The sequence below is a fragment of the Erythrolamprus reginae genome, chromosome Z (genome assembly GCF_031021105.1).
Source record: "Erythrolamprus reginae isolate rEryReg1 chromosome Z, rEryReg1.hap1, whole genome shotgun sequence".
NCBI lineage: Eukaryota > Metazoa > Chordata > Lepidosauria > Squamata > Dipsadidae > Erythrolamprus > Erythrolamprus reginae.
Genome location: NC_091963.1, coordinates 73,817,616 through 73,844,215, shown reverse-complemented (window position 1 = coordinate 73,844,215; position 26,600 = coordinate 73,817,616). Strand labels below are relative to the sequence as shown.

Below are 26,600 nucleotides of genomic sequence, written 5' to 3'. Positions count from 1 at the left end.
TGCCTTGGGGCGCGACTTCTCCTGCAGCTGTCGCTGTAGCGGCTGCGGCTTCTCCTCCTCATCCACACTCCCAGCCAGGGGGCTGCAAGAGGGTTTTCTCCGTGCGCTTCGGGAATGCCCACCCCACCCCTCTCACAGCCCCTTCGCTGAGAGCGCTTTTGTCCTGGAATTTCAGCAAGGGGGCTGCAGTAGAGGCAGGGCAGGCGTTCCTGAAGCGTTCGGAGAAAGCGCTCTCGCAGCCCCCTTTCTGACAGAGAGAGAGCGACAGAGTAAGATGGAAAGAGAGAGGGAGAGAGAAAGTAAGTGAGAAAGAGAGAGAGAAAAGGGGGGCGAGAGAGATAGCAAGAGAGAGAACAAGAGAAAAAAAGAAAGAGAGAGAGAAAGAAAGAGAGAGAAAGAAAGCAATACAGAGAGAGAGAGAAAGAAAACAAGAGAGAAAGTAAGAGAGAGAGAGCAACAGACAGAGCGACATAGAAAGAGGGAGAGAGAAAGTGAGAAAAAGAGAGAGCAAGAGGGGGAGAGAGAAAGAGAGAGAAATGACTCTTGATTTAAAGCATATGGTAAAAAGCACTCAAATAACAGAAAAAAAACCCAGCCGTTTGTGTGTGTGTGTGTGTGTGTGTGAACTCTTGAACCATTTCCAATAGCCCTCACCTGTTATTGAAAATGGTTCAAGATTTCACACACACATACACACACACACAAGGGGGAAGGAGACAGGGATAGAAAAAGAGGAGAAGATAGTAATAATAGTAATAGATTTTGGTTTTGTTTTATTATTAATTTCTTTTAATAAAAAAGAAGGGAATTTTTTCTTGTTTGGTTTGTTTGTTTGTTTGTTTATTTGTTTATTTATTTATACATACATACATACATACATACATACATACATACATACATACATACTTCTATGCCGCCCAGACCCAAAGGGACTGCTGCTCAGACACTATACTTTTCCGCCCACACCCAAAAAAAATTAGAGGGAACATTGCTGGTGGCGCCCGCCAATTTGGGGGGGGTGAAGGCAGCGCCCGTCATTTTGAGTGCCCGAGGTAGCACCCGCCATTTTGGAGAGGGCTTGCAGGCCTTGGTGCCATCTGAAGCCTGGAGGTTCACTTTGCATGCTGGTACTGTACTTATAGGCTGGCTTGGAACTGAGGTTCTGAAGGTTGGAAGTGCCGCTTTGCATGCTGGGAGTCTCTAGTTTGCCTGGAGACTGGCAGGATGTGGCTTCTACCTCACTAGTTCTTGCTTCGTAGCTAAACAGTATCTCCATTCCTGAAGGTTCTGAGGGAAATACTTTTGCAGAAATATTTCTTCAAAATTCCACTGTGAGTTACTTCCCTAACTTCATGGCTGAACAACCCCAGGCTACCTTGCTGGAGGCCTCAGTTTCCATGGGCCCCAAGCTTAAGTACAAGGAGCAGCCTAGGCCTAAATCTAAGGCCTTATCTTCTGCATTAAGGGGGGGGGGGGAAAAGAGAATTAAGACCTTGGGAGGCCAATTAGAGGCAGAAAATCAAATGTGAATATCAACCTACTGGAGCTCAGGGCAGTCTTCCTGGCCTTACAAGCCTTTGCCCACCTGGTGGAAGGTCGCCACATCCTCATTCTAAAGGACGATGTGACCCGATCTCACATCAATCACCAGGGAGGGACGGGTTCAGGCTGACTCATGCAGGAGGTAGAGTCGCTGTTCCAGTGGGTCGAGTCACACCTGGAGTCCCTTTGGGCCAAACACATATCAAGCGTGTTGAACATTCAGGCAGATTGGCTGAGCCACGCGACGATTAACTCGTGGAGTGGCGACTGGCTCCAAAGCTATTCCAGGAACATTCTCACAGGCTTGGCACACTGATAGTAGATGATGATGATGATGATGATGATGATTATTATTATTATTATTATTATTATTATAAATTAGATTTGTATGCCGCCCCTCTGCGAGGACTTGGAGTGGCTCACAATAGCAACAATAATACAATATAATACAAATCCAATATTAAAAACTAAATTAAAAACCCATTACTACTAAAAAGCAATCAATTCTACACAATTACACCACTCTCAAATGCTAGTCATCTGTCTGACCGGCACTGGCACAAGATAGATGTTTGCAGGGCGCTAGAGATATATGTCCATAGAACACAGTCCTTTAGGAGGACAGAGTCTTTATTTGTGTCTTTCCACCCTTCATCCATGGGTTCAAGGGTTTCCACACAAACTTTCAATCACTGGCTTAAAGCCTGCATTATAGATGCATATAAGGCGGGCTCTCACCCGCCTTATATCCACACGCAGTGTGGCTGCTGCAGCGGCATGGGCCACCCAAATATAGGTGGAGGACATTTGCAGAACCGTAACGTGGGCATACCTGTCCAGGTTTATTCGGCATTATCACATTGACTCAGCGGAGGCATCCTTTGGGAGGCGGATGTTACAGAGGGCTTGTTTTTCTCCATCATTCCTGGTCCAGCCTTCCCGCCCGGTGAACTAAAACTTGGGTATATCCCACATTGGAGAAGGACCGTTGTACCTACCTGAACGGTCTTCTCGATGCACTTTGAGGAGAGTCCAAACCCTCCCGGCAATGGACCCAGGTGTGTTGTTTGGTTTGCTGTCAGTTTAATAATAATAATAATTTATTAGATTTGTATGCTGCCCCTCTCTGAGGAGTCGGAGCAGCTCACAACAGCAATAGTAATACAATAGAATACAAATCCAATATTAAAAACTAAATTAAAAACCCATTATTACTAAAAAACCTTAGCAATTCTACACAGTCACACCAATCTCAAATGTTTAAGTCAGAAGGGTGGGAGGAGACGTTAATCCCCCCCCCATGCCTGGCAGCATAGATGGGTCTTCAACGTCTTGCGGGAGACAAGGAGGGTGGGGGCAATTTGAATCTCAGGGGTTTGTCTTTCCAGTTGAGTTATGGTAAATAAAGTATTGTTATTTTACACCATTCCTTTGTTTTTCTGACTGGCCTTATTGGGGCATTTAGAGGGTGTGACTTAATATTTAAATTTTAACTCAGTCCCTACCAGTCAGGCTAGAGTATTACCCACATTCGACTCTCCTCGCAGTGGATCAAGAAGACCGTTCAGGTAGGTACAACAATCCTTCTCTATGGACTTGACATAAGATAATAAATATTAAGCATCATGAAAAAATGGCATAAATATGAATACAAGATACTTGTGCAATGTTTTTATTGTATTAAAAAGAAAAATGTTTTTATAAAGGAAAAATAGCAGAATTTCAGGTAAGAGTTTTTGTAGGTGTAGTAATGTCAGTGAAGCATTTTCCTCTAAGGCTTACAATAATAATTACAATAATAATAAATAACAGGATGATTAAATTTTGCTATTAAAATTTTCATGTGGATGTTTTGCTGAAGACTATATATTTATTGTATTTCAGGCTCAGTTAGCCCAAAAAACAACATTGGTTAATGATTCAAAGTTGAAAGAACAGGAGTTCAGAGAACAGGTAAAAAACGTAATCTTGGGGGGGGAGGGAGCAGAAATTCAGTTTTAGCTCATTCATTCACATTTGTGAGGATAATTTCAAAATAAGGTTTGATCAAATGCTAAATAATGCTAATCGTATTCTTACCCCTACCTCTTTCTGTTGCTTTCCTGTGCAGCTTTCAAATTCTACCTATTAACTCCATTAAACTAAAGTTCAGATCACAAATGTTCGTGTTTCAAATATGAATTTATAAAAAAAGAAAACACTTTTTTTTTCAAAATTACATTTCACTGCTTTTAATTAAATATGTGAAACTGACTTAATGAAGTTACGCTTCCATCTTTACTTGTACAAATTAGCACAAGTAATGCTCATTGGCATGATATCAGATTTGAAATGCATGTTATGTAAAATTTAAATACTGTATATACTTGAGTATAAGTCGACCCAATTATAAGCCAAGACACCTACTTTTGCCACAAAAACTGGGAAAATTTATTGACTCGAGTATAAGTCGAGGTTGGAAAATGCAGTGGCTACTGGTAACTTATAAAAATTGAAACCAATAAAATTACATCAAATGAGGCATCAGTAGATTAAACGTTTTAGAATACCGGTATTTATTTCAAAGAAAACCAGTAAACTAGCTCTGTAAGTTTGAAAGAGGGTAAACGGGTACAGTATATGTTCCCCCCAAGGCAGGTATAGGCAAAAAAAATGCAAGTACTTACCTTAATCCTCTGCTGCTCCCGCTGGTTTGGGTTAGGGTTAGGGTATCTGACCTTCCCTTGCTTCAAAGAGATACAATTTCCCTTTCTATTTACTATTATTGAACATCCAAAATACACTATTTAATTCTATGTATACATACATATTACACACAGGCACACAAAATTATACCGTACATTATCTACTATATAAACAATATGTGTATATACAGAGAGAGAGAGAGAGAGCTCTTGTAAAATTATATACATTCAACCTCACTTACTGTGATAGGAAAAACAAACCCAGAGTCCACTTTCTGCCACTTATTTAATCATAACTAGAACATTACACATGCCTTCAGATGGACTTCCCTAGCTTGCACATCACTGTTAGAGCCATGAAATGTCATGGATTTAGCAAAATGTGGTGATTCTCATTTAACAACGCTTTTGCTTAACAACCAAAATTTTGGACTCAATTGTGGTCATAGGTCTTTCTTTCTTTCTTTCTTTCTTTCTTTCTTTCTTTCCTTCCTTCCTTCCTTCCTTCTTTCTCTCTCTCTCCTTCCTTCCTTCTTCTTTCTTTCTTCCATCCTCCTTTCTTTTTCTGTCTGCCTGTCTTCCTTCCTTTTTCTTTCCTTCTTCCGTTTCTTCCCTCCCCCTTTCCTTTTTTTTGTCTGTCTTCCTTCCTTCCTACCTACCATCTTTCTTTTTCTGTCTCTCTTCCTTCATGCCATCTTTCTTTTCCTTCCTTCCTCCCTCCCTCCCTCCCTTCCTTCCTTTCCTATCAGACTTTCTTTCTCTTCTGTCTGTCTTTCTGTCTTTCTTTTTCCTTCCTAGCATCTTTCTCCCCCTCCCCCCAGGGTAAATTACATAGTCAATACTGTACTGGTTTTTATTTAAGGTTACAAAGCAAATGAAGAATCATTTTGAGCACAGTATTCTCTAAAATTTCTTCAGTGGGATCCATAGCTTATCTGGCAAAAAAAATTTCACCTGGCAGGAGCCTTGGCACGAGGCAGGCAGAAAGTGAATTCCTGGCAGATGGGTAGCTGGCGAGGCCCACACGCTCCCATCTGCCCTTGCTCCGGCTGTTTCAGAGGACCCCCCATCGCCCGCTCTGTTAATTTTCTTTTGGAAAAATTCCTTGCTGCAATCCCAGCCATTGAGTTTTTTAAAAAGCTGAGTGGCTGGGATTGCAGCAAGGAATCCCAGAGCCGGTGATGGAGGTGCCTCAATGGACACAGTCACCTTCCTTTGCAATCACTGCCTCTTTGGAGGCCCACCCCCACAAGACCGAAATAGATCTATACTTGCCTCCCTTCATTTTCAAATTCAGCAAAAATATTTATGTGTGTGTGTGTGTGCATGTGTGTGTGTGTGTGTATATGTGTGTGTGTATATATATATATATATATATATATATATATATATATATATATATATATATATATATATATATATATGTTAAATGTTTTTAGCTGGAATTTTAAAATTAAGGGAGACTAGGATGGTCCCATTTCGGCCTTGTTCTGGCCTCATCAGCTAGCCACACCCTTTCCTTACTGGGATTCGATCTGGTGAACTCTGCCTTGTAAAGCAGAGAACTAGCAGTGTGAGCTATCAGATCAGGTCCCTTCCAGCTTGTACCAGGGAGGGGCTATATGTTTTTTATGTCGGATCACCCTGGTCTATTTTAAGGAACATCACAGCTCCTTTTTGCCTCTAGGCCCAACCCAGGACCACTTCAAGGCAGTTAATATATTTATAGCCGACAACTATATTCTGTATGTGTTAAATGTTTTTAGCTGGAATTTTAAAATTAAGGGAGACTAGGATGGTCCCATTTCGGCCTTGTTCTGGCCTCATCAGCTAGCCACACCCTTTCCTTACTGGGATTCGATCTGGTGAACTCTGCCTTGTAAAGCAGAGAACTAGCAGTGTGAGCTATCAGATCAGGTCCCTTCCAGCTTGTACCAGGGAGGGGCTATATGTTTTTTATGTCGGATCACCCTGGTATATTTTAAGGAATGTCACAGCTCCTTTTTGCCTCTAGGCCCAACCCAGGACCACTTCAAGGCAGTTAATATATTTATAGCCGACAACTATATTCTGTATGTGTTAAATGTTTTTAGCTGGAATTTTAAAATTAAGGGAGACTAGGATGGTCCCATTTTGGCCTTGTTCTGGCCTCATCAGCTAGCCACACCCTTTCCTTACTGGGATTCGATCTGGTGAACTCTGCCTTGTAAAGCAGAGAACTAGCAGTGTGAGCTATCAGATCAGGTCCCTTCCATATATATATGTAGATTGTTCTGAGTTCGGGTTTTGCCCTGTGTAATATTTTGCATGTTTATCTTACCTCTACGGGGAGGACACTTTCCTACTGACTAGGACCTATGAAAAACTTGAAGTCAGAAAAGCCTCCATCTTATGTGATCTCACATTCCTACGCAACTGCAGGGACAAAAGAATAATTCCCAAATACTTCCAACTAAAATTCCACCCAAAAACCCCAATCATTGAGATGATCCTAAAAAGAACTGAATTAGCCCTAATCAGAAATGAACTCCACAAAAAAATATTCATACTTGATGAAATCAACAAAAGTCTTCTCTCTCTTCACCTTAAAATCAGCAACCAATTACACCCTATACTCTGGGATAAATTCAAACAAATATCAATCTGGAGAGCAGAAACAGAAACCCAATATAAGACAGACACACATAATAAAAAACTCCAAAAACTAGAAATACAGCAGAAACCCAGCCCTCCACAACAACTTATGACCAAAACAGTACATAACATATCAGACAGGATACTCACCACTACAGAAACCAATATTCTTTCAAAAGGATTCAATTTTGCAATAACCCCAAAACGTATACCAACTGAAAACATCATATGTGGAATTGAAACAAATCTAAATAAAATAAACCCAGATACAGCCAACAAAATCAGACTTAAAGTCACTAATATTCTCTGCTCTAGTAAACCTCCTAAAAGCAACATACAAAAGGAGGAAAGAGATGCACTTATCAATTTGAAGAAAGACAATCATATAACCATCCTCCCAGCTGACAAAGGAAACTCCACAATAGTGATGAATACAGCAGACTACAAAGAAAAAATGACAACTCTACTACAAAACCCAGCCTACAAACTCCTATGCACAGATCCTACCACCTACCTAGAAAAAACTACCAAATCCAAAATCAAGGCCTCTCCCATCAGCGAAGAAATCCAGCAAAAAATCATCCCCAGAGAAAAATCTTCCATATGTCCAAAACTCTATGGCCTTCCAAAAATACACAAGGAAGGAATACCTCTCAGACCAATAGTCAGTTCTATAGGCTCCCCTCTACAAAACCTTGCCAAATTTTTAGCCAAATACCTTCAACCATATACAGAAACTATTACCTCACATGTTCAAAATTCATTCCACTTTATACAAATAATAAAAAAACAAAACCTACAACCCGATGACCTACTTGTGAGTTTTGATGTCGTGTCCCTTTTCACACAAATACCTATTAAAGAAGCCTTGACAGCTATCCAGGACAAACACAAACCCCCCAAATATATCCTAGACCTTACCAACCACTGCCTGACCAGTACATACTTCATCTATAATGAACAAAGATATAAACAGATAGAGGGAGCCCCCATGGGATCACCTCTCACCGGTCATCGCCAACCTCTATATGGAATATTTCGAAAATAATGCATTAGAGCAATCCAAATACAAACCTAAACTTTGGCTGAGATATGTTGATGATACCTTTGTAATTTGGCCACATGGTAAGGAAAAACTAGACAATTTCCTCACACATCTTAACAGCCTACACCCCAAAATACAGTTTACTATGGAAACAGAAATCAATGATCAACTTCCCTTTCTAGATGTACTGGTCTATAAAAAACCCAATGGCAGCCTAGGACACACTATCTACCAAAAGAAAACCCATACCAACCGTTATCTAAATGCACACTCACACCACCACCCCGCACAAATCACCTCAGTGGCCAAAACTCTCATCACCAGAACCAAACGCTTAGCTGACCATGAGCACTTAAACACTGAATTGAACAAACTCAAAGATGTATTAATTTCTAATGGATTCGAAGAGAAAACAATCACAAACCTAATCAAAAAAGAGACACCCCCCAAAAAACAAGATCAAGAACAGGACAATGGTACCACCATCCTCCCTTACATCAAGGGCACCACAGACAAAATTAGTAAAATTCTGCACAAACATAACATCAAAACTTCATTTTGCACCAACCAAAAAATATCTAATATCCTAAGGAGCCCCAAAGATAAAATCCAATTGGAATACCAAGGAATCTATGAAATCCCTTGCAAAACATGTGCAGCCACATACATTGGACAAACCAACCGAAGAGTAAGTGCACGCCTTGCAGAACATGTGAATGCAGTTAAAAAAGAAGAAAAGACTTCCTCCCTTGTCCAGCACATTAAAAAAACAGGGCATGAAATTGACTTTGAAAAAACTAAATTACTTCACAAAACAGAGAATTTATATAGAAGAATTGCTCTAGAAGCCATAGAAATTGAGAGGAGCCCCCATTGCATAAATAAAAGAGATGATACGTCCCGCCTACCAGAAATTTGGAAACCAGCCTTAAACAAAAAAAACACCTCATAAAAATCACCATGTCAATCCTTCTAATAATTATGAATTTGGAATTTTGAAATTTGGAAACCAGCCTTAAACAAAAAACACTTCATAAAAATCACCATGTCAATCCTTCTAATAATTATGATTACACCAACCAATCAGATCACTGAAACATAATCACCCAATCTATTTGCTACATTCAAACCAAATCTCCACCCCCACACTATATACTAGGAAGAAAGGACAGTTGCAAACATTCCATTTTACAACAGCACGAAGCTTGGAAACTTCAGCCTGATGATGGTGGATGTGATTTCACCGAAACGTCGCATAAACATGCAAAATATTACACAGGGCAAAACCCGAACTCAGAACAATCTACATATATACAGTGATCCCCCGATCATTGGGAGGGTTCCGTTCCAGGACCCCCCGCAACGAGCGGGTTTTTACTTCCGCAGCGCTAGCGAGGAGCCGAAGATTGGGGGCCGCACGGCTGTTTTAAAACGTCGCCGCCGGCATGGGGGGCTTACCAGCACCCCCCGGACCCCCAACCCGGGTTTGGAGGGCTGCTAGGAAGCCCCCCATGCCGGCGGCGACGTTTTAAAACAGCTGCGCGGCTTCCCAACTGAGTCCCGAAGACAAACGTCAAAGGCGAACTTCCGCGTTTGTCTTCGGGACTCATTGGGAAGCCGCGCGGCTGTTTTAAAACGTCACCGCCTGCATGGGGGGCTTCCTAGCAGCCCCCCAAACCCGGGTTGGGGGTCCGGGGGGTGCTGGCAATCCCCCCATGCCGGCGGCGACGTTTTAAAACAGCCGCGCGGCCCCCAATCTTCGGCTCCTCGCTAGCGGGCAGGCAGGCGGCGGACAAGCCATTCGCTGGCGCCGCTCGCTCGCGCTTCCCAGCTGAGTCCTGAAGCGAATTCGCTTCAGGACTCAGCTGGGAAGCGGCGAGAATGAACGGCGTGGGCGGGCGATGCGCGAGCGGGCGGCGGACAAGCCATTCGCTCGCGCTCGCTCTCGCCGCTTCCCAGCTGAGTCCTGAAGCGAATTCGCTTCAGGACTCAACTGGGAAGCGGCGAGAATGAACCGCGTGGGCGGGCCAAGGGCGGGCGGCAGCGAGGAGTTTGCGTGGGCGGTGGGGAAACTCCTTGCTGATGCCCGCCGCTCGCCCTCCCGCCAGCAAGAGGGGGAAGACCTAGGGAAGCCGCCCAGCAGCTGATCTGCCCGGCGCCATCTACGCATGCGTGCCCATAGAAAAAAGGGCGCGCATGCGCAGATGGTGTTTTTTACTTCCGGGTTGCAAAATCGCAAATTAGCCCGTTCGCAATGATCGGGAACGCAATAACCGGGGGATCACTGTATATATATATATATCTCACATGTTTATGCTGAATTTGAAAATTAATTAACATATATTATATTATAATATAATTGCGGCCCTATCTGGACCAGGAGTCACTGCTCACAGTCACTCATGCCTTCATAACCTCGAGGTTCGACTACTGTAACGCTCTCTACATGGGGCTACCTTTGAAAAGTGTTCAGCTTCCCTAGGTATGCCCATGTTACACGAACACTCCGCAGTCTGCATTGGTTGCCGATCAGTTTCCGGTCACAATTCAAAGTGTTGGTTATGACCTATAAAGCCCTTCATTGCATCGGACCAGAATATCTCCGAGACCACCTTCTGCCGCACAAATCCCAGCGACCAGTTAGGTCCCACAGAGTTGGCCTTCTCCAGGTCCTGTCGACTAAACAATGTCCTCTGGTGGGACCCAGGGGAAGAGCCTTCTCTGGAACCAGCTCCCCCCAGAAATTAGGATTGTTCCCCCCCTCCTTGCCTTTCATAAACTCCTTAAAACCCACCTCTGCCATCAGGCATGGGGGAACTGAGACATCTCCCCCTGGCCTATATAATTTATGCATGATATGCTTGTCTGTATGTTTGTTTTTAAATAAGTTTTTTTTATAAGACTTTTTAATATTAGATTTGTGATATATTGTTCGTATTATTGTTGTGAGCCGCCCCGAGTCTGCGGAGAGGGGCGGCATACAAATCTAATAAATAAATAAATTATATATGTGTGTGTCACATATTTTTTTGCTGAATTTGAAAATTAAGGGAGACTAGGATAGATATATTTCGGCCTTATTTTGGCCTCATCAGCTAGCCATACCCTCACTGCAACCTTTGCCTTGTAAGGCAGAGAATTAACCTCTAAGCTACAGTATCTAATCCCTTCAGCTCTGCACCAGGGAAGGGTTACATATTTTTGTGTCGAATCACCCTGGTGTATTGAAGGAACATCATATATACACACACATACATACATATATATGTACATATATATATACACACACATATATAATTATATCAGCAAATTGTTGCTGATAATGAAAAGGAAAGGAGACTAGATATAGATCCATTTCAAGCTTATTTTGCCCTCATCAGCGAGCCATACCCTTACTGGGATTTGAACCTGGGGAATCTGCCTTGTAAGGCAGTAGCTTTAACCTAAATATGGGAGGAAGCATACTGCTTCCTTTTTTCTTTTTCTTTTTGCCTCTGAGCCCCTCTAGGGGCCATATCCAAGGCAGTTAAATTTTTATAGCTGACAAACTATATATATTTAACATATTTTTCTCATAATGAAAAGGAAGGGAGACTAGGTATAGATCCATTTTAAGCTTATTTTGCCTTCATCAGCCAGCCATACTCTTACCGGGATTTGGACCTGGGGAGTCTGCCTTGTAAAGCAGTAGCTTTAACCTTTATATATATATAAACTACCTACTATTTTAACATTAGGGAATGGTTGTTTTTAAGGTTTCCACCATTCTACCATTCCATAATATAATTCTTATTCTAAACCAATATAGTTAATCTTGGTTAAAAATTATTGTACTTTCTGATTCACTCTATTTTTAGATTCACACACTGCAAGATAAATTGAAAAATTATGAGAAGGCTGGATATGTTACAACAGTTAAAACACCTTATAGAGGTGAGTAATTGTCTTGACACTGAAAAATAGAATATAAAGGAAATACTTGGAAGTATAATTGAGATTGTAATTCTATTCTGAAAACAAATGATTGGGATATTAATTATCAAAATAATAGATGGTTTATGTAGCAGGTAACTCATATGCAGATTTTCTGTTTCAATAGGAGAAAGTTATTTTAACAGTTTTAATAAGAAGAATACAAATATTTGTAGCCCTTTTGACCTGTAATTTTACAGTAGACTTTTTATAGAATCCCCAAAATTATGTATGTACCAAAAGATATTTTAAAAACTTAGTAATTTACGTTTAGTGGTTTAAACAATTTATAGAAATATTGCAAATTGTCCAATTTGTTGTCATAGATTTCTGAAAAATGTGAATATACATAGATATCTGTAGATATTTAGAAGTGCAAAAATTACTTAATGTCCAACTTTTTTTCTATGCAGATGGGAATCTTTGTCATTTGGATGTGTCTGTTTTTGGTGAACCAACTGAGTTTGAGTACTTGAGGAAAGTGATTTTTGAATATATGATGGGCCATGAAACAAAGGTATACTTTATTTTTAAGAGCACCTGAATGAGGATGTCAATAGTTCTGATAATGGTTGCAATATTATGATGCCATCACAAGAAAGACGTATTTGAATAGAAGAAGGATGAAGGGCAGAATGAACTTTCAAACAAGCCTTTGGAAGCAGATACATGTTCTACCCAATGATTTCTGAGAGCTTTTGGCAAAATTAACATTATAATTTATTTGTTTGTTTGTTTGTTTATTTTATTAATTTGTATGCCGCCTCTCTCCAAGGACTTGGGGTGGCTCACAACATGTCAAAAACAATATACCATATACATATCTAAAAATCCAATTAATATACTAAAAAACTTTTTAAAAACTCTAATAAGATTTAAAATCATTACCATTCACACAGCAAAGCATACTGCACTCATCGGCCAGGGGACTAAGGTCTAATGGCCCCAAGCCTAGTGGCATAAATAAGTCTTTAAGCTTTTATGGAAGGCGAAGAGGGTGGGGGCAGTGCGAATCTCCGAGGGGAGTTGATTCCAGAGGGCCGCCCCCCCCCCCACAAAGAAGGCTCTTCCCTTAGGTCCCGCCAAACGACATTTGTGTAGTTGACGGGACCTGGAGAAGGCTGACTCTGTGGGACTTAACTGGTTGCTGAACCTCATGTGGCAGAAGGCGGTTCCGGAGGTAATCTTAAGCAGTCTACATTATTTAATGTATTAATTACTATATCAAACACTAATAAAAACTGTAAAAATAAGTTAAGATAGCAGTCTTAAATCTGGCCCATTAGCAATAAGTAAGCAAGGGAATAAGTAAAGAGCAGTGGGATTTGCAAGAAACTAGTGATATCAAACTGACATAGGTGGTGATATCGCAGAAATGCTGAATTACATATTTACATCACAAAAAAAATATGATATTTGCATGACATATGAAGTATACAAATCACATATCATGAGATATGTGTGATCATTCCTCATCCCAGCCTATATGTAGATAGCCTTGGACGCTATAAGCCTTTTTTGGTGCACATGTCAAAAAGGGTGTGTGTGTGTGAGGGGGGTATTAATATGCATGACGTGCCCAAAACCCTTTCCTCCTCCACGCATGCGCATGCCACCCACTCCACACTGTTTCCGCACAGGATCACAGGCCTTTCTGGTTTGCTGTCATGCGGGATTTTTTTGCACTCTGGAGGGTTCAGGGAAGCCCCTCTAGAGTGCAAAAAGAGCATCCGTTTGGGGCTTATTGAGCTGCTGGAGGGGGTCTCCCCCCCCCGCCTCAGCAGCTTAAGAAGCCCCCAATATGCAGCAAGGATTCCAGTTATCCTGGCTGGCAAGGAGGCAGAAGCAGCAGCGATATAGGTCAAGGTCTCCCTGTGCTCCCTATGTTCCTCAAGCAGCATGCATTTCACTCCTACTCCTCATTTGCCTCCCAGAGACAGACTTGCTGAGACGACAGAGCCCCCCCCCCCGCTCTCCCTCAATTCCCTCCCCACTTTTGTGTCAAAACAACAAGGATTCCCGAAAGCCATCAGGCAAACAGGAAGAACGATATTCTTAGCCCAGGCTAAGCATGACTTCCCAAGCTCCCCAGAGAAAAACAAAAACCGGATCAGGAATCATGATTAATTGGTGGAAAGAATAGCCTCCTAGGGTTATGTGGGTGCTCCATTGTTTTCTCACAAAATAATTCAGAAGAACCATTTGTCACATGTGGTTATATTATATATAAGGACTGCTTAGCTTTGTCTCCCCTTAAAGCCACTCCCCCCCCAACCTCAGCTGATTTTCCCCCCATCTGTTTAAGCATGCTTCAGGTCTTGGCTCAGATCTTGGCTCAGTGCAGCTGTGTGTCAAGGATCAGTACTATTCTAGGAAATATTCCATTTAAGATAAAAAGATAAAAAGTTTGTGAGTATGCAAAACAGTCATACTGTTGAGTCATAGTGACTATTATATATGTGTGTGTGTGTGTGTGTGTGTGTGTGTATCCTACATGGGAAGAAACCCGAATATACCAAGACCGTCAGATAGATAGATAGATAGATAGATAGATAGATAGATAGATAGATAGATATTTGTTTTCGTGGATTTTCACGGGTACAGGTATGACGGTCTTGGTATATTCGGGTTTCTTCCCGTGTAGGATTTGGAAATTTCTGGCGATGTTTCGACGAGGTCACGCTCATCATCTTCAGGCTGGTGTTTCTGTCCTTGTTCTAAAGCGAACACTGCGAGACCTGAGCTGCCTTCCTTCTATAAATACTGGTGGCTGGGTGTGGTTTGATGGCTCAGCAATTGCCTGCTGTGTAGAAACTTCCTGGTGAGTCAGTGGGGTAACATCTGGGGTCATTGATGTAGCTGAAGTATGCTGATTAGTTAATGGTTGTTGATTAGGCGTGATATCCTGAGTAGTTGGAGCTTGCAGGCTATTTGATTGTTTTGCAATGTGTGTTCTGAGTCTAGTTTCAGTTTTTATGGCTGGGTTACTTTTGAGGACTGGTTTCCAGATGTCTGGTAAGCGGGAGGTATCATCCCGCTTGTTCATATTTTGGGGATAACGTCGCCAGAAATTTCCAAATCCTACACGGGAAGAAACCCAAATATACCAAGACCGTCATATATACAGTAATACCTCATGATACGAACTTAATTGGTGCAAGGAGGAGGTTCGTAAGTCGAAAGGTTCGTAAGACGAAACATTGTTTCCCATAGGAAACAATGTAAAGTCAATTAATCCGTGCAACCAAAAAACCCCCCGCAAAAAAACGGTGTTCGGCGACTGCTGGGAAGCCGCGCAGCTGTTTTAAAAGGTGACAGCCGGCCTGGGGGGCTTCCCAGCAACCTCCCGAACCCGGAAGTTGGGCAAAAGTTCGAGGTTCGGGGGGGCTGGGAAGCCCCCCAAGCTGGCTGTGACCTTTTAAAACAGCCGCGCGGCTTCCCAACTGTCTCCCGAAGCCGAACACGGAAGTTCGGCTTTGGCGTTCGGCTTCGGGAGACAGCTGGGAAGCGGCGCGGCTGTTTTAAAAGGTCACAGCCGGCCTGGGGGGCTTCCCAGTAACTCGAAAAAAGTTCGTAAGAAGAGGCAAAAATTTTCTGAACCCCGGGTTCGTATCACGAGTTGTTCGTAAGACAAGGGGTTCGTATCTTGAGGTACCACTGTATATATATATATATATGTGCTCAGTGATTTGTGCGCACCACCAGACAACATTCATACCCCTTCACCAGAATGGGGGCATATTTTATATATACCATTTTAACTCAAGAGCAATATATCTATTTACATATTATAAAGTGATTCCAATTTATTCCTTGTAGCTTGGTCTCGAATTCTACTAGCTATATACAGTGGTACCTCAAGATACGAACCCCTCGTCTTACGAACAACTCGTGATACGAACCCGGGGTTCAGAAAAATTTTGCCTCTTCTTACGAACTTTTTTCGAGTTACGAACCGGCGTTCGGAGACTGCTGGGAAGCCACGCGGCTGTTTTAAAAGGTGACAGCCGGGCGGCGGGGCTTCCCAGAAGCCTCCCGAACGCCGGTTCGTAACTCAAACAAAGTTCGTAAGAAGAGGCAAAATTTTGCTGAACCCCGGGTTCGGTTCGGGAGGTTGCTGGGAAGCCCCCCAGGCCGGCTGCGACCTTTTAAAACACCCGCGCCGCTTCGCAGCTTTCTCCTGAAGCCGAACGCTAAAGCCGAACTTCCGCGTTCGGCTTCGGGAGACAGCTGCGAAGCGGCGCGGGTGTTTTAAAAGGTCTCAGCCGGTCGGGGGGCTTGCCAGCACCCCCCCGAACCCGGGTTCGGGGTTCGGGGGGGTGCTGGCAAGCCCCCCAGGCCGGCTGCGACCTTTTAAAACACCCGCGCGGCTTCCCAGCAGTCGCCGAAAGCCGTTTTTTTGCGGGGGGTTTTTTGGTTGCACGGATTAATTGACTTTACATTGTTTCCTATGGGAAACAATGTTTCATCTTACGAACCTTTCATCTTACGAACCTCCTCCTTGCACCAATTAAGTTTGTATCATGAGGTATTACTGTATCGTCTTACCGTGTCCCATTGTCCCATCAGCTCCCGCAAATCAGTTTCATTGGCTGAGTTCATCCTCTTGTCTATAATCTCAAATTGAATATGATCCACCATGTACCGGTATCAATTTTGTATTGTCCCTTTTGGTTGCATCCTTCCAACCTAAGACTATTACCGCCTGAGTGCTTTCTATCGCTGCTTGTTTTATTTCTCTAAATTCTCCCATCTCGTTGCTTTTAACTAATACTGCCATTTCCTTTGTAATTGTCCATCGTATATTTAACATCCTATTAATATCCTCTTGCATTTTTTCCCAAAAGTTCTGAACTACCAGGCATTCCCAAAACATATGCATAAGCACTCCTTTATTTTGACATCTATGCCAACAAGTATTTTTAACATTCTGCTGGAAATATGCAAGTTGAACAGGTGTGTGATACCACTTATGTAATATTTTCCTTCTCATTTCCCTAACCCTTGTATTATTAATTTTCTTTATCTTCTCCACTATATTTTTTATCTCTTGCACATCTACTTGTAATTCACTTTGCCACCATTTAGTCAATCTGTGGTCACATACCCATCTGACTGCACTAACATCTTATATATATTACTTGATTGCGCCTTGGTACCCTCACTTTTTTCTCTTATTATTTTCTCTATCTCCTCCCTAAACAGTGTTTCTTTATTCTCCCTTTCATTCAGACATTTGCAAATTGCATTTATTTGTAGCCATCTTCCTGTACCCAACCACCATTCTATACAATTTCTACTTGGCCTCCCATCCTTCTCATATTACTGTTCTTAGTTATCCCTCTTCCCTTCAACTCTCCTATAACCAGAAGAAAATCAAGGAAATAGTCACTACACTAAAAAATGAAGACAGTAAAGAAATCAGAGACAACAGAGATAAAGCACAGTTGCTCAACGCCTATTTTGCATCAGTCTTCACACAAAAAGGAACCACCAACCAACCTGCAACTCAACTGCCATAAACAGCCCCGGAACCAAACTCAACATAAATAAAAACACAATAAGGGACCACTTGTGGGAGCTCAACAAGTACAAATCGCCAGGACCAGATGGACTATATCCCAGAGTCCTAAAAAAACTGGCAGACACCATTGCAGAACCACTTCTCCTCATCTACCAAAAATCCTGGACCGCAGGAGATCTACCGGAAGACTGGAAACAAGCTGATATAGGTAACTACAGACCAATCAGTCTGACTTCTATATCTGGAAAAATACTGGAGAAAATAATCAAAAAACAACTTTGCCACTACATAGAAACAAATAAGATAATATCCAACAGCCAACATGGGTTTGTCAGAAACAAATTATGTCAAACCAATCTCATATCATTTTTCAACATCATGACTAAATCAGTAGACCAACGCAACGTAGTTGACCTCATATATTTGGACTTCAGCAAAGCTTTTGATAAAGCAGATCACAATCTCCTAATCCACAAATTAGAAAAAAAACGGGGTAGACTACAACACATGCAGGTGGCTGACCAACTGCACCCAACGAGTTGTCCTCAGTGGCTCCAAATCCACATGGAAAAAGGTAGGCAGTGGGGTACCACAGGGTTCTACCCTGGGCCCTGTGCTCTTCAACATTTTCATCAATTACCTAGATGAGGGAATAGAGGGGGAACTAATCAAATTTGCAGACAACACCAAGCTGGCAGGAATAGCCAACATCCTAGAGGATAGGCTCAAAATACAGAAAGACTTAGAAAGATTAACTCTGTGAGCCCAAACTAACAAAATGATGTTCAACGTCAAGAAGAGTAAAGTCCTTCACTCTTGTGGTTAGCTCTGGCCCAGTTCCTGCCCTAAGGAATGTGGAGGTGGAGGTGGGGGAGACATCCACATGCCGCAGGCCTGTTTTGCTCCCAGTAGAATCTGCTGACAAAGTCTCCTCTGACCAAGAAAATGTGAGTGACAGGGAAGAGGGGAGTTTGGCAGACAGCCCAGGAGAAGATCAATCATCTGTATCATCCCTGGATTCTGAACAAGAATTAATGACACATCCACGCATGCGTAGAGTGATGCATAGGAGACAACAAAAGGATTATTACAAGAGAAAATGAAGCCACCTGTGGTTGGGTGGGGCTGCTGTAATTAGTGCTACAGATAAAAGTGCAGCCCGGTGTTTTAGCCTCATGGCAGTTTATCTGATTCATGTTTCGTCAAGATCGTGGTTTTTGCTGTTCAGGATTGTGTGTGTGGACTCCCTGGACTTTAGAATTGGACTCAATTTCCCAGTTATTGGGTGAGCAATTGGACTTTATTTAACCTGTGCCTTATGTGTACCAGAAAACCCCTTTGACATTTAAAAAGGGAGCTGTTTCTGTTTTTCTGTTTATAAAAACTTTTGGGTTTTCCTTTTATCGTGTGGTGTGTGTCTTCCTGGACTAATTACCCTATAATTACCGGCGGTTGAGACACGCCGGCACAACACTAGGTAAAAAAACCCCTAGACACGCATAGAGTCTGGGAGGAACCCTACTTAGCAGTAGTAACTCTGAAAGGTATCTCGGAGTCTTGGTGGATAATCAACTAAATATGAGCCAGCAGTGCAGCAGCAGCTAAAAAGGCCAACACAATCCTAAGCTGCACAGGGGGATACACTCCAAGACCAGAGAAGGTATTAATACCACTCTATAACGCCCTGGACAGGTCACATCTGGAGTAATGCATTCAGTTCTGGTCACCACACTTCAAAAGAGACATACAAACTCTGGAGAAGGTGCAGAAAAGAGCAACCAAAATTATTAGGGGACTAGAAACCAAGACTTATGAAGAGAGATTGCTGGAACTGGGCATGGATAGCCTAGAGAAAAGAAGGGCCAGGAGAGACATGATAGCAGTCTACAGGTACTTGAGGGGTTGCCACAGAGAGGAGGGGGTCACATTGTTTTCTAGGGCACCAGAGGGCCAGACAAGAAACAATGATTGGAAGCTGAACAAGGAGAGATTCAACCTAGAAATAAGGAAGAACTTCCTGATGGTCAGAGCGATCAACCAATGTTCCCTCTAATTTTTTCCCCCGGTGTGGGCGGAAAAGTATAATGTCTGAGTGGCAGTCTCTTTGGGACTGGGTGACAAAGAAGTATGTATGTATGTATGTATGTATGTATGTATGTATGTATGTATGTATGTATGTATGTATAAATAAGTAAATAAATAAATAAATAAATAAATAAATAATTCCTTTCTTTTTTATTAAAAGAAATTAATAATAAAACAAAACCAAAATCTATTACAATGAAAACTAAAACAACCAGCTAAACCAAAAACACAACTATCCATGCTTTAAAATCTTCATTTCTTAAATATTTATCATAGTATTATAGTAATCTAGTAAAAATCTATCTGAACACCAATGCATCAATTAATATATTTCCATAAATTATACTTTTCTATAATTTCATTCAATATTTCCAAGCTCAATTACTTTTCAGGCACTTAGCATTTACTATTATTAACTTTCATCAATCTTCTACATTTCCAAGTATATTTTAAATTCATAATGCAAACTCATAAAATCATACAATACATATCATCCCTTATTTATCATATGTATCTTCCATTAATTTTACCTATGTAATTCTGTATAGTTCTAAAATTCAAATCCAATTTTTTAAATTAATACAGCCTAATATTAAACAACACCTAAATATATCTTTTATCAATATTCCATAATCAATTCATATTTAATAATCATCCCTCCTCAAATTTCTACCACTGTTCTCATTCCTGGGTACCTCTCCTGTCTCTCCCCTTTTTCTGTCTCATTTGTTTCTCATTTCTCCCTCTTCCTCCCTTTTTCTCTCATTCCTTTCCTCTCTCACTTCTCTCTTTTTCCATCCCTGTCTCCTCCCCCTTGTGTGTTTGTGTGTGTGTGTATGTGTGTGTGAACTCTTGAACCATTTCCAAAAACAGGTGAGGGCTGGTTTTTTTTATTCTCTGTTATATTTAAGTGCTTTTTACCATATGCTTTAAATCAAGAGTCACTTCTCTCTGTGTTTTTCTCTCTTTCCTCTCATTCTCTGCCAATCATTTTCTCATTTCTCTTTTTTCTCCCCTTTTTTCTATCATTTTTCTCTCTCTCTCTTCCTTCCTCTAATCTCTCCATTCTCTCTCTCTTGCTTTCTTTCTCTCTCACTCTCTCTCTCTTGTTTTCTTTCTCTCTCTCTTGCTTTCTTTCTCTATTGCTCTCTCTTGCTATGTCTCTTTCTTTCTCCCCCTCTTTCTATCTCTCTCTGTTGCTTTCTCTCTCTCTCTATCTTGTTCTCTCTTTCTCTCCATTTCTTCTCTGCGGAGGCTGGCGAAGGTGTTTCTTACTTTGAATGTTCTGGGCGGGCTGGCAGGGGGATGGGGAGTACACACGCATGAGCACCCGACATTCCGCATAACTTTTGCCAGACTCCATTCTGAGCGCTTCGGGAATGCCTACCCCCACCTCTCCTGCAGCCCCTTCACTGACAACACGGGACGAAAGCGCTCTCAGTGAAGGGACTGCGACAGGGGTGGGTGGGCGTTCCCAAAGCACTCAGAGAAAACCCTCTCGCAGCCCCTTCATTAACGGCTGGATGAGGTGGAGGAAAAGCCGCAGCTGCCACTGCCTCTGCAGCCACTGCTGTGGGTGGAGCCGTGCCTCTAGGTGGGAGGCGGAGGAGCAGAAAGCCAGAGAGAGTGGCGTATTGGGCGGGCAGAGGGCAGCGGCGAGAGCCAGGGATGTGACGGGTCCAGAGGCACCTTGGGGGGTGGCCGGCAGCTCCCTTTCCTTCTGCCTATGTCTACTGCCAGCACCTCCCCGCCTCCCGTCCCCCCCTCCGCGAGCTGGCAGAGGGGTGGGGAGCTTAACCTTCACTGACCTCTGCACTTTTGTCACTCCCGACCCCCAACTCCAACGCCTGGTTCCTTGCACGGTCTTCGAAAAGGGTGCATGGGGGGTTATTTTTGGCTGTGTGGCCGCACACCTTAGAGCAGTGTTTCCCAACCGGTGGGCCGCGGCACACTGGTGTGCCGCGAGACATGGTCAGGTGTGCCGCGAAGAAAGCAGCTCAGCTTCTGGTCTCAAAACTTTTGCGAAGAGCAAAAAGTTGTGAGAACGGAAGCTGAGCTTCCTTCTTAGCGCCTTCCAAGTTTTCCGGCAACTGCAGCGCCCCGCCCGCTGGAGCTTCCCTGGCGGGTGCAGCAGGCCAGCTTTGGGGCCTGGTGGGAGGGTAGCGGCAGCGGAAGGGTGATGGCAGCCGCAGCCGCAGCGGGTAGTAGCCGTGGGGCAGCGGCAGAGTGGTCAGCTGTGAGGCGGAGCTCCAGAACAGAGGGACAGACGGCGGCAGCTGGACATGCTAGAATTGCATGGCTGGCACTTGCCTGCCGCCGTCGGTGCCTCCGTTCCGGAGCTCCGCCTCACAGCTGATGACCTTGCCGCCGCCCCACGGCTACTACCCACTGTGGCTGCTGAGAGAAAGAGAGAGGGAGAGAGGGGGGAGAGAAAGAGATAGCAAGAGAGGGAGAGAGGGAGGGAGAGGGGGAGAGAAAGAGAGAGAAAGAGATAGCAAGAGAGGGAGAGAGGAGAGGGGGGGAGAGGGAGAGAGAGAAAGAGAGAGGGAGAGAGGGGGGAGAGAAAGAGAGAGAAAGAGATAGCAAGAGAGGGAGAGAGAGAGGGAGAGGGGGGAGAGAAAGAGAGAGAAAGAGATAGCAAGAGAGGGAGAGGGGGGAGAGGGAGAGAGAGAAAGAGAGAGGGAGAGAGGGGGGAGAGAAAGAGATAGCAAGAGAGGGAGAGGGAGAAAGAGAGGGAAAGAGGGGGGAGAGAAAGAGATAGCAAGAGAGGGAGAGAGAGAGGGAGAGGGGGAGAGAAAGAGAGAGAAAGAGATAGCAAGAGAGGGAGAGAGAGGGAGAGGGGGGAGAGAAAGAGAGAGAAAGAGATAGCAAGAGAGGGAGAGGGGGGAGAGGGAGAGAGAGAGAAGAGAGAGGGGGAAGAGAAAGAGAGAGAAAGAGATAGCAAGAGAGGGAGAGAGAGAAAGAGAGAGGGAGAGAGAGGAGAGAGAAAGAGATAGCAAGAGAGGGAGAGGGAGAGGGGGAGAGAGAAAGAGATAGCAAGAGAGGGAGAGAGAGAAAGAGAGGGAGAGGGGGAGAGAGAAAGAGATAGCAGGAGAGGGAGAGAAAGAGAGGGAGAGGGGGGGAGAAAGAGAGAGAAAGAGATAGCAAGAAAGGGAAAGAGAGAAAGAGAGGGGAGAGAGGGGGGAGAGAAAGAGAGAGAAAGAGATAGCAAGAGAGGGAAAGAGAGGGAGAGAGGGGGAGAGAAAGAGAGAGAAAGAGATAGCAGGAGAGGGAGAGAGAGAAAGAGAGAGGGAGAAAGAGGGGGAAGGAGGGTGAGGGAAAGACATAGAGAGAGGGAAGGAAGGAGAGAGAAGGAGGGCAAAAAAGAGGAAAAGGGAGAAACAAAGAGATGGAGAGAGGGGGAAAGAAAGAGGAAGGAAGGGAGAGGGAGAGAGAGAGAAATAGAGTGAAAGGGAGGAAGAGAGAGATTTTTTTTGTCCAAACTTTTTTTTAGCCCCCCTCTCCTCCCCCCCCCCCGCTCAATGTTCCCCAGGATTTTCTAAATGTGAATAATGTGTCGCGGCTCAAAAAAGGTTGGGAAACACTGCCTTAGAGGGAACATTGCCTGCCAGCGGAGGTTGTGAACTCCCCAACGTTGGAAATTTTCAAGAGGAGTTTGGACTGTCATTTGGCTGGGGTGCTGTAGGATTCCCTGCTTAAGCAGGGGGTTGATGATCTGCAAGGTCCCTTTCAACTCAAATAAATAAATAAATAAATAAATAAATAAATAAATAAATAAATAAATAAATAAATAATAACCCTATTTAAATTTGTTTCATTATCTCCATTTATTACATATAACGATGACAGTTTTTGCGCAATCCTATTTTCCCCTGCCATTTTTTCCAAATTTCCATGGTCCCTTTCAAAAGACCTATTAATTTATCTAGATCGCTCTTATTCCACCTTATAAAAATTAATTCTCTATTCTTTATCCCATTCATCCAATTTCACCCATTTATTTTTAAATAATGCAACTCCATTAATCTTTCAATTTGAAATGCATCTCTGTACAACTCCAAACAGGGAATTCCTCATCCACCCTCTTTTTCACTAGCTATTAACCACTTTTTCGTTACTCTCAGTCTTTTATCTTCAACTCAATAGTTAAGGTTTTTGTCCCATTCCTGAACTTTGATGCTGATAAACCCCCTGGCAATACCTGAAACAGGTACATCATCTTGGGAACTATTATCATTTTTAATACTCTTATTTTGGCCATTCTCCTTAACTTTTTCTCTTTCCAACTCCTCACCTGTTTTAACATTTTCCTCTATATTTGTCTATAATTAACCTCCACAATTTTCACTGGATTACTCAATAACCAAATTCCCAAGTATTTAGTTTTCTTTAGTCCTAACTTCAACCCTGATTCCTTCCTAATTTCTATCTGCTCTCTCAGACCTGTATTTAAACACATAATCTCTGATTTTTCCATATTGACCGATAACCCCAATTTCTGTTAAACTCTTGCAAAATATTTCTTATACCTTTAATCATCTCTGTTGGGTCTGGGTCAATATAATTGCATCATCTGCAAATAGTTTTAATTTCATTTCTAATTCGCCTATTTTAGATCCTACCCAGGTATTATCGTGTCTTATCTTATTAGCTAATGTCTCTATTGCTATTACAAATAACATTGGAGATAATGGGCATCCCTGTTTGGTGCTTGTTAGTACAGGGTACATGGTTGTTAGGGATTGCCATTGTAAACTGCATATTGTACACTTGTACCAAACCTGTACTTAAAGAGTTAATGTGCACTTAAAGAGTTAACTTGTACTTGAAGAGTTAATATTCAAGGCTGTTTCGTCACTTCCTCATTGAAGCTATAAAAGCTCATTATTTTGCTCGGTCACTTCCTTTTTCACTTTTGCCTGAGACGGGGAGTTGTTCAAATGCTCTTATATCAAGTCTATTTCCCTTATCTTACTCTTCCTTTCTCTACCCCACCTCTTTCTTATATCATCTTCCATACACATGCATTGTCCCTTCATTTAGAATAGAATAGAATTTTATTGGCAAGTGTGATTGGACACACAAGGAATTTGTCTTGGTGCATATGCCCTCAGCTGTTCTGTCTGGGTCACTCTGGAAGCTATGACCAACCCAAAAAGATAAGCCAGACACACCGGTAGAATCCAAACACAGTTTTATAATGGTAAGAGAAAAGAAGCCAACAGAAAATGTCCTTACAAATCAGGAAAACACTGGAACTCCAAATGGATACATGAAGGCAATTGTTCGTACAAAAACACAGAATCCTTGATGCCAAGACGAGGCTGTAGATAACAGACATACACCTCCTACGGGTCTTCAAGACTGCTGGGCCACAAGCCAGGAACAGAAACGCTGAGAGACAATGCAGATTACAGCAACTCCACTCTGATAACACTCCACACTGCCGAAAGAGTTTGCCTGCCTTTTAAACCCTTCCCTGCTAATGAGGACCACACCCAATCCCCTGGTGTTCCTCATTCAATGCTGATAATATTTCTTCAATTGATTCCTCCTTTGATCTATGTGTACTAATGATAGCTTGTGCTTCGTCACCCAATGACTCCAGAGACTCCAAGCTACTGGCTTGAGAGAGCCCCTCCCCAGGGCTCCCAGGCTGTTCTTCCTCGTCACGTTCCTGACTGTAATCTCCCCTGTCCGACTGCCCAGAACTCTCCTCTTCGCTCTCATCCTCCCCCGGGCATGGAGCCAGCAGAGACGCAGCTGGTCTTTCATCTGACTCAGGCTGAACCACAACATCAGCGTACATAAAATAAAATATACATTTGTCAAGAATCATGTGGTACAACACTTAATGATTGTCATAAGGATCAAATAAGCAGTGAAGAAACAATATTAATAAAAATCTTAGGATATAAGCAACAAGTTACAGTCATACAGTCAACATGGGAGGAAATGGGTGATAGGAATGATGAGAAAAACTAGTAGAATAGAAGTGCAGATTTAGTAGAAAGTCTGACAGTGTTGAGGGAATTATTTGTTTAGTAGAGTGATGGAGTTCGGGAAAAAACTGTTCTTGTGTCTAGTTGTCTTGGTGTGCAGTGCTCTGTAGCGATGTTTTGAGGGTAGGAGTTGAAACAGTTCATGTCCAGGATGTGAGGGGTCAGTAAATATTTTCCCCGCCTTCTTTTTGACTCGTGCAGTATACAGGTCCTCAATGGAAGGTTGCTTTTTCTGCAGTTCTGATTGTCCTCTGAAGTCTGTGTGGGTCCTGTTGGGTTGCAGCACCAAATCAGACAATTATAGAGGTGCAGATGATAGACTCAATGATTACATTCATCCCAAACAATTGATTGTTGAATATCGCTTACATCATTCATTCTAAAATATTCACATAACTCTTTCTGAAGTTTATCTTTATCTTGTTGGTTAGAAGTTTCCTCTGCATTATATCTCCAAATCCTTTGATTACATTCCTGACCTATTTCCAATTCTGCCAATAGTGGAGCATGATCTGACAACCAAATACTTTTTATATCTACTTTTTAATTTGCATATTGCCCACCCTATTCATTAATCTATAATCAATGCAACTAAATGTATGATATCTTGCTGAATAATAAGTACCTCTATTTGGTATGTCTGCACCGAGACCCACCATATTAAGTCTATAACATCCTGCTATTTCCAATCCCATTTGTTAATTGCATATTGAAATCTCCTTCCAAAAACATTGTACCCTCCATAAAGTTATCCAGCTTCCTCTTTGTAGTTATTATAAATTGTTTTGTTTTTGCATTCGGGGCATAAATTGCCGCCAGTGTCAATTTCTTTTGATTTATTTTCCCTTTAACAAACAACCATCTCCCTTCTCTATCTTTCTGAACTCCAACCTCCTCAAATAAAATACTTTGATGAATAAGGCTGCAATGGAGGCTGTTGATTTGATTGCGCCGTTGTGACCTCTCCGTGGCACTAGACCCCGTAGAGCCCCATGGTTCAACACCAGAAGAGACGTCTAGAGAAGCGATGGAGGAAGAGTAAGTCTGAATACTATCAAACACTTGTAAGAGCTTTTATTAAGACTTACAAAGTGGCACTCAATGCGGCAAGA

The 26,600-nt window shown here is 42.6% G+C and overlaps 1 protein-coding gene across 7 annotated transcripts in view; it reads left to right on the top strand.

Annotated features, from left to right (window-relative positions):
• The window catches only part of LOC139152918 (golgin subfamily A member 4-like), a 253,930-nt gene that overhangs the window by 212,313 nt on the left and 15,017 nt on the right, over nt 1-26,600 (top strand). For all 7 annotated transcript variants that reach the window (XR_011556733.1, XR_011556732.1, XR_011556731.1 and 4 more), the window contains 3 exons: nt 3,427-3,495; nt 11,763-11,838; nt 12,291-12,394. Coding sequence is in view for 4 of the 7 variants with exons in the window: in XM_070726337.1 (XP_070582438.1) it covers nt 3,427-3,495; nt 11,763-11,838; nt 12,291-12,394 (249 nt within the window). In the remaining 3 variants the exon portion in view is untranslated. The remainder of the gene's footprint in view (nt 1-3,426; nt 3,496-11,762; nt 11,839-12,290; nt 12,395-26,600) is intronic.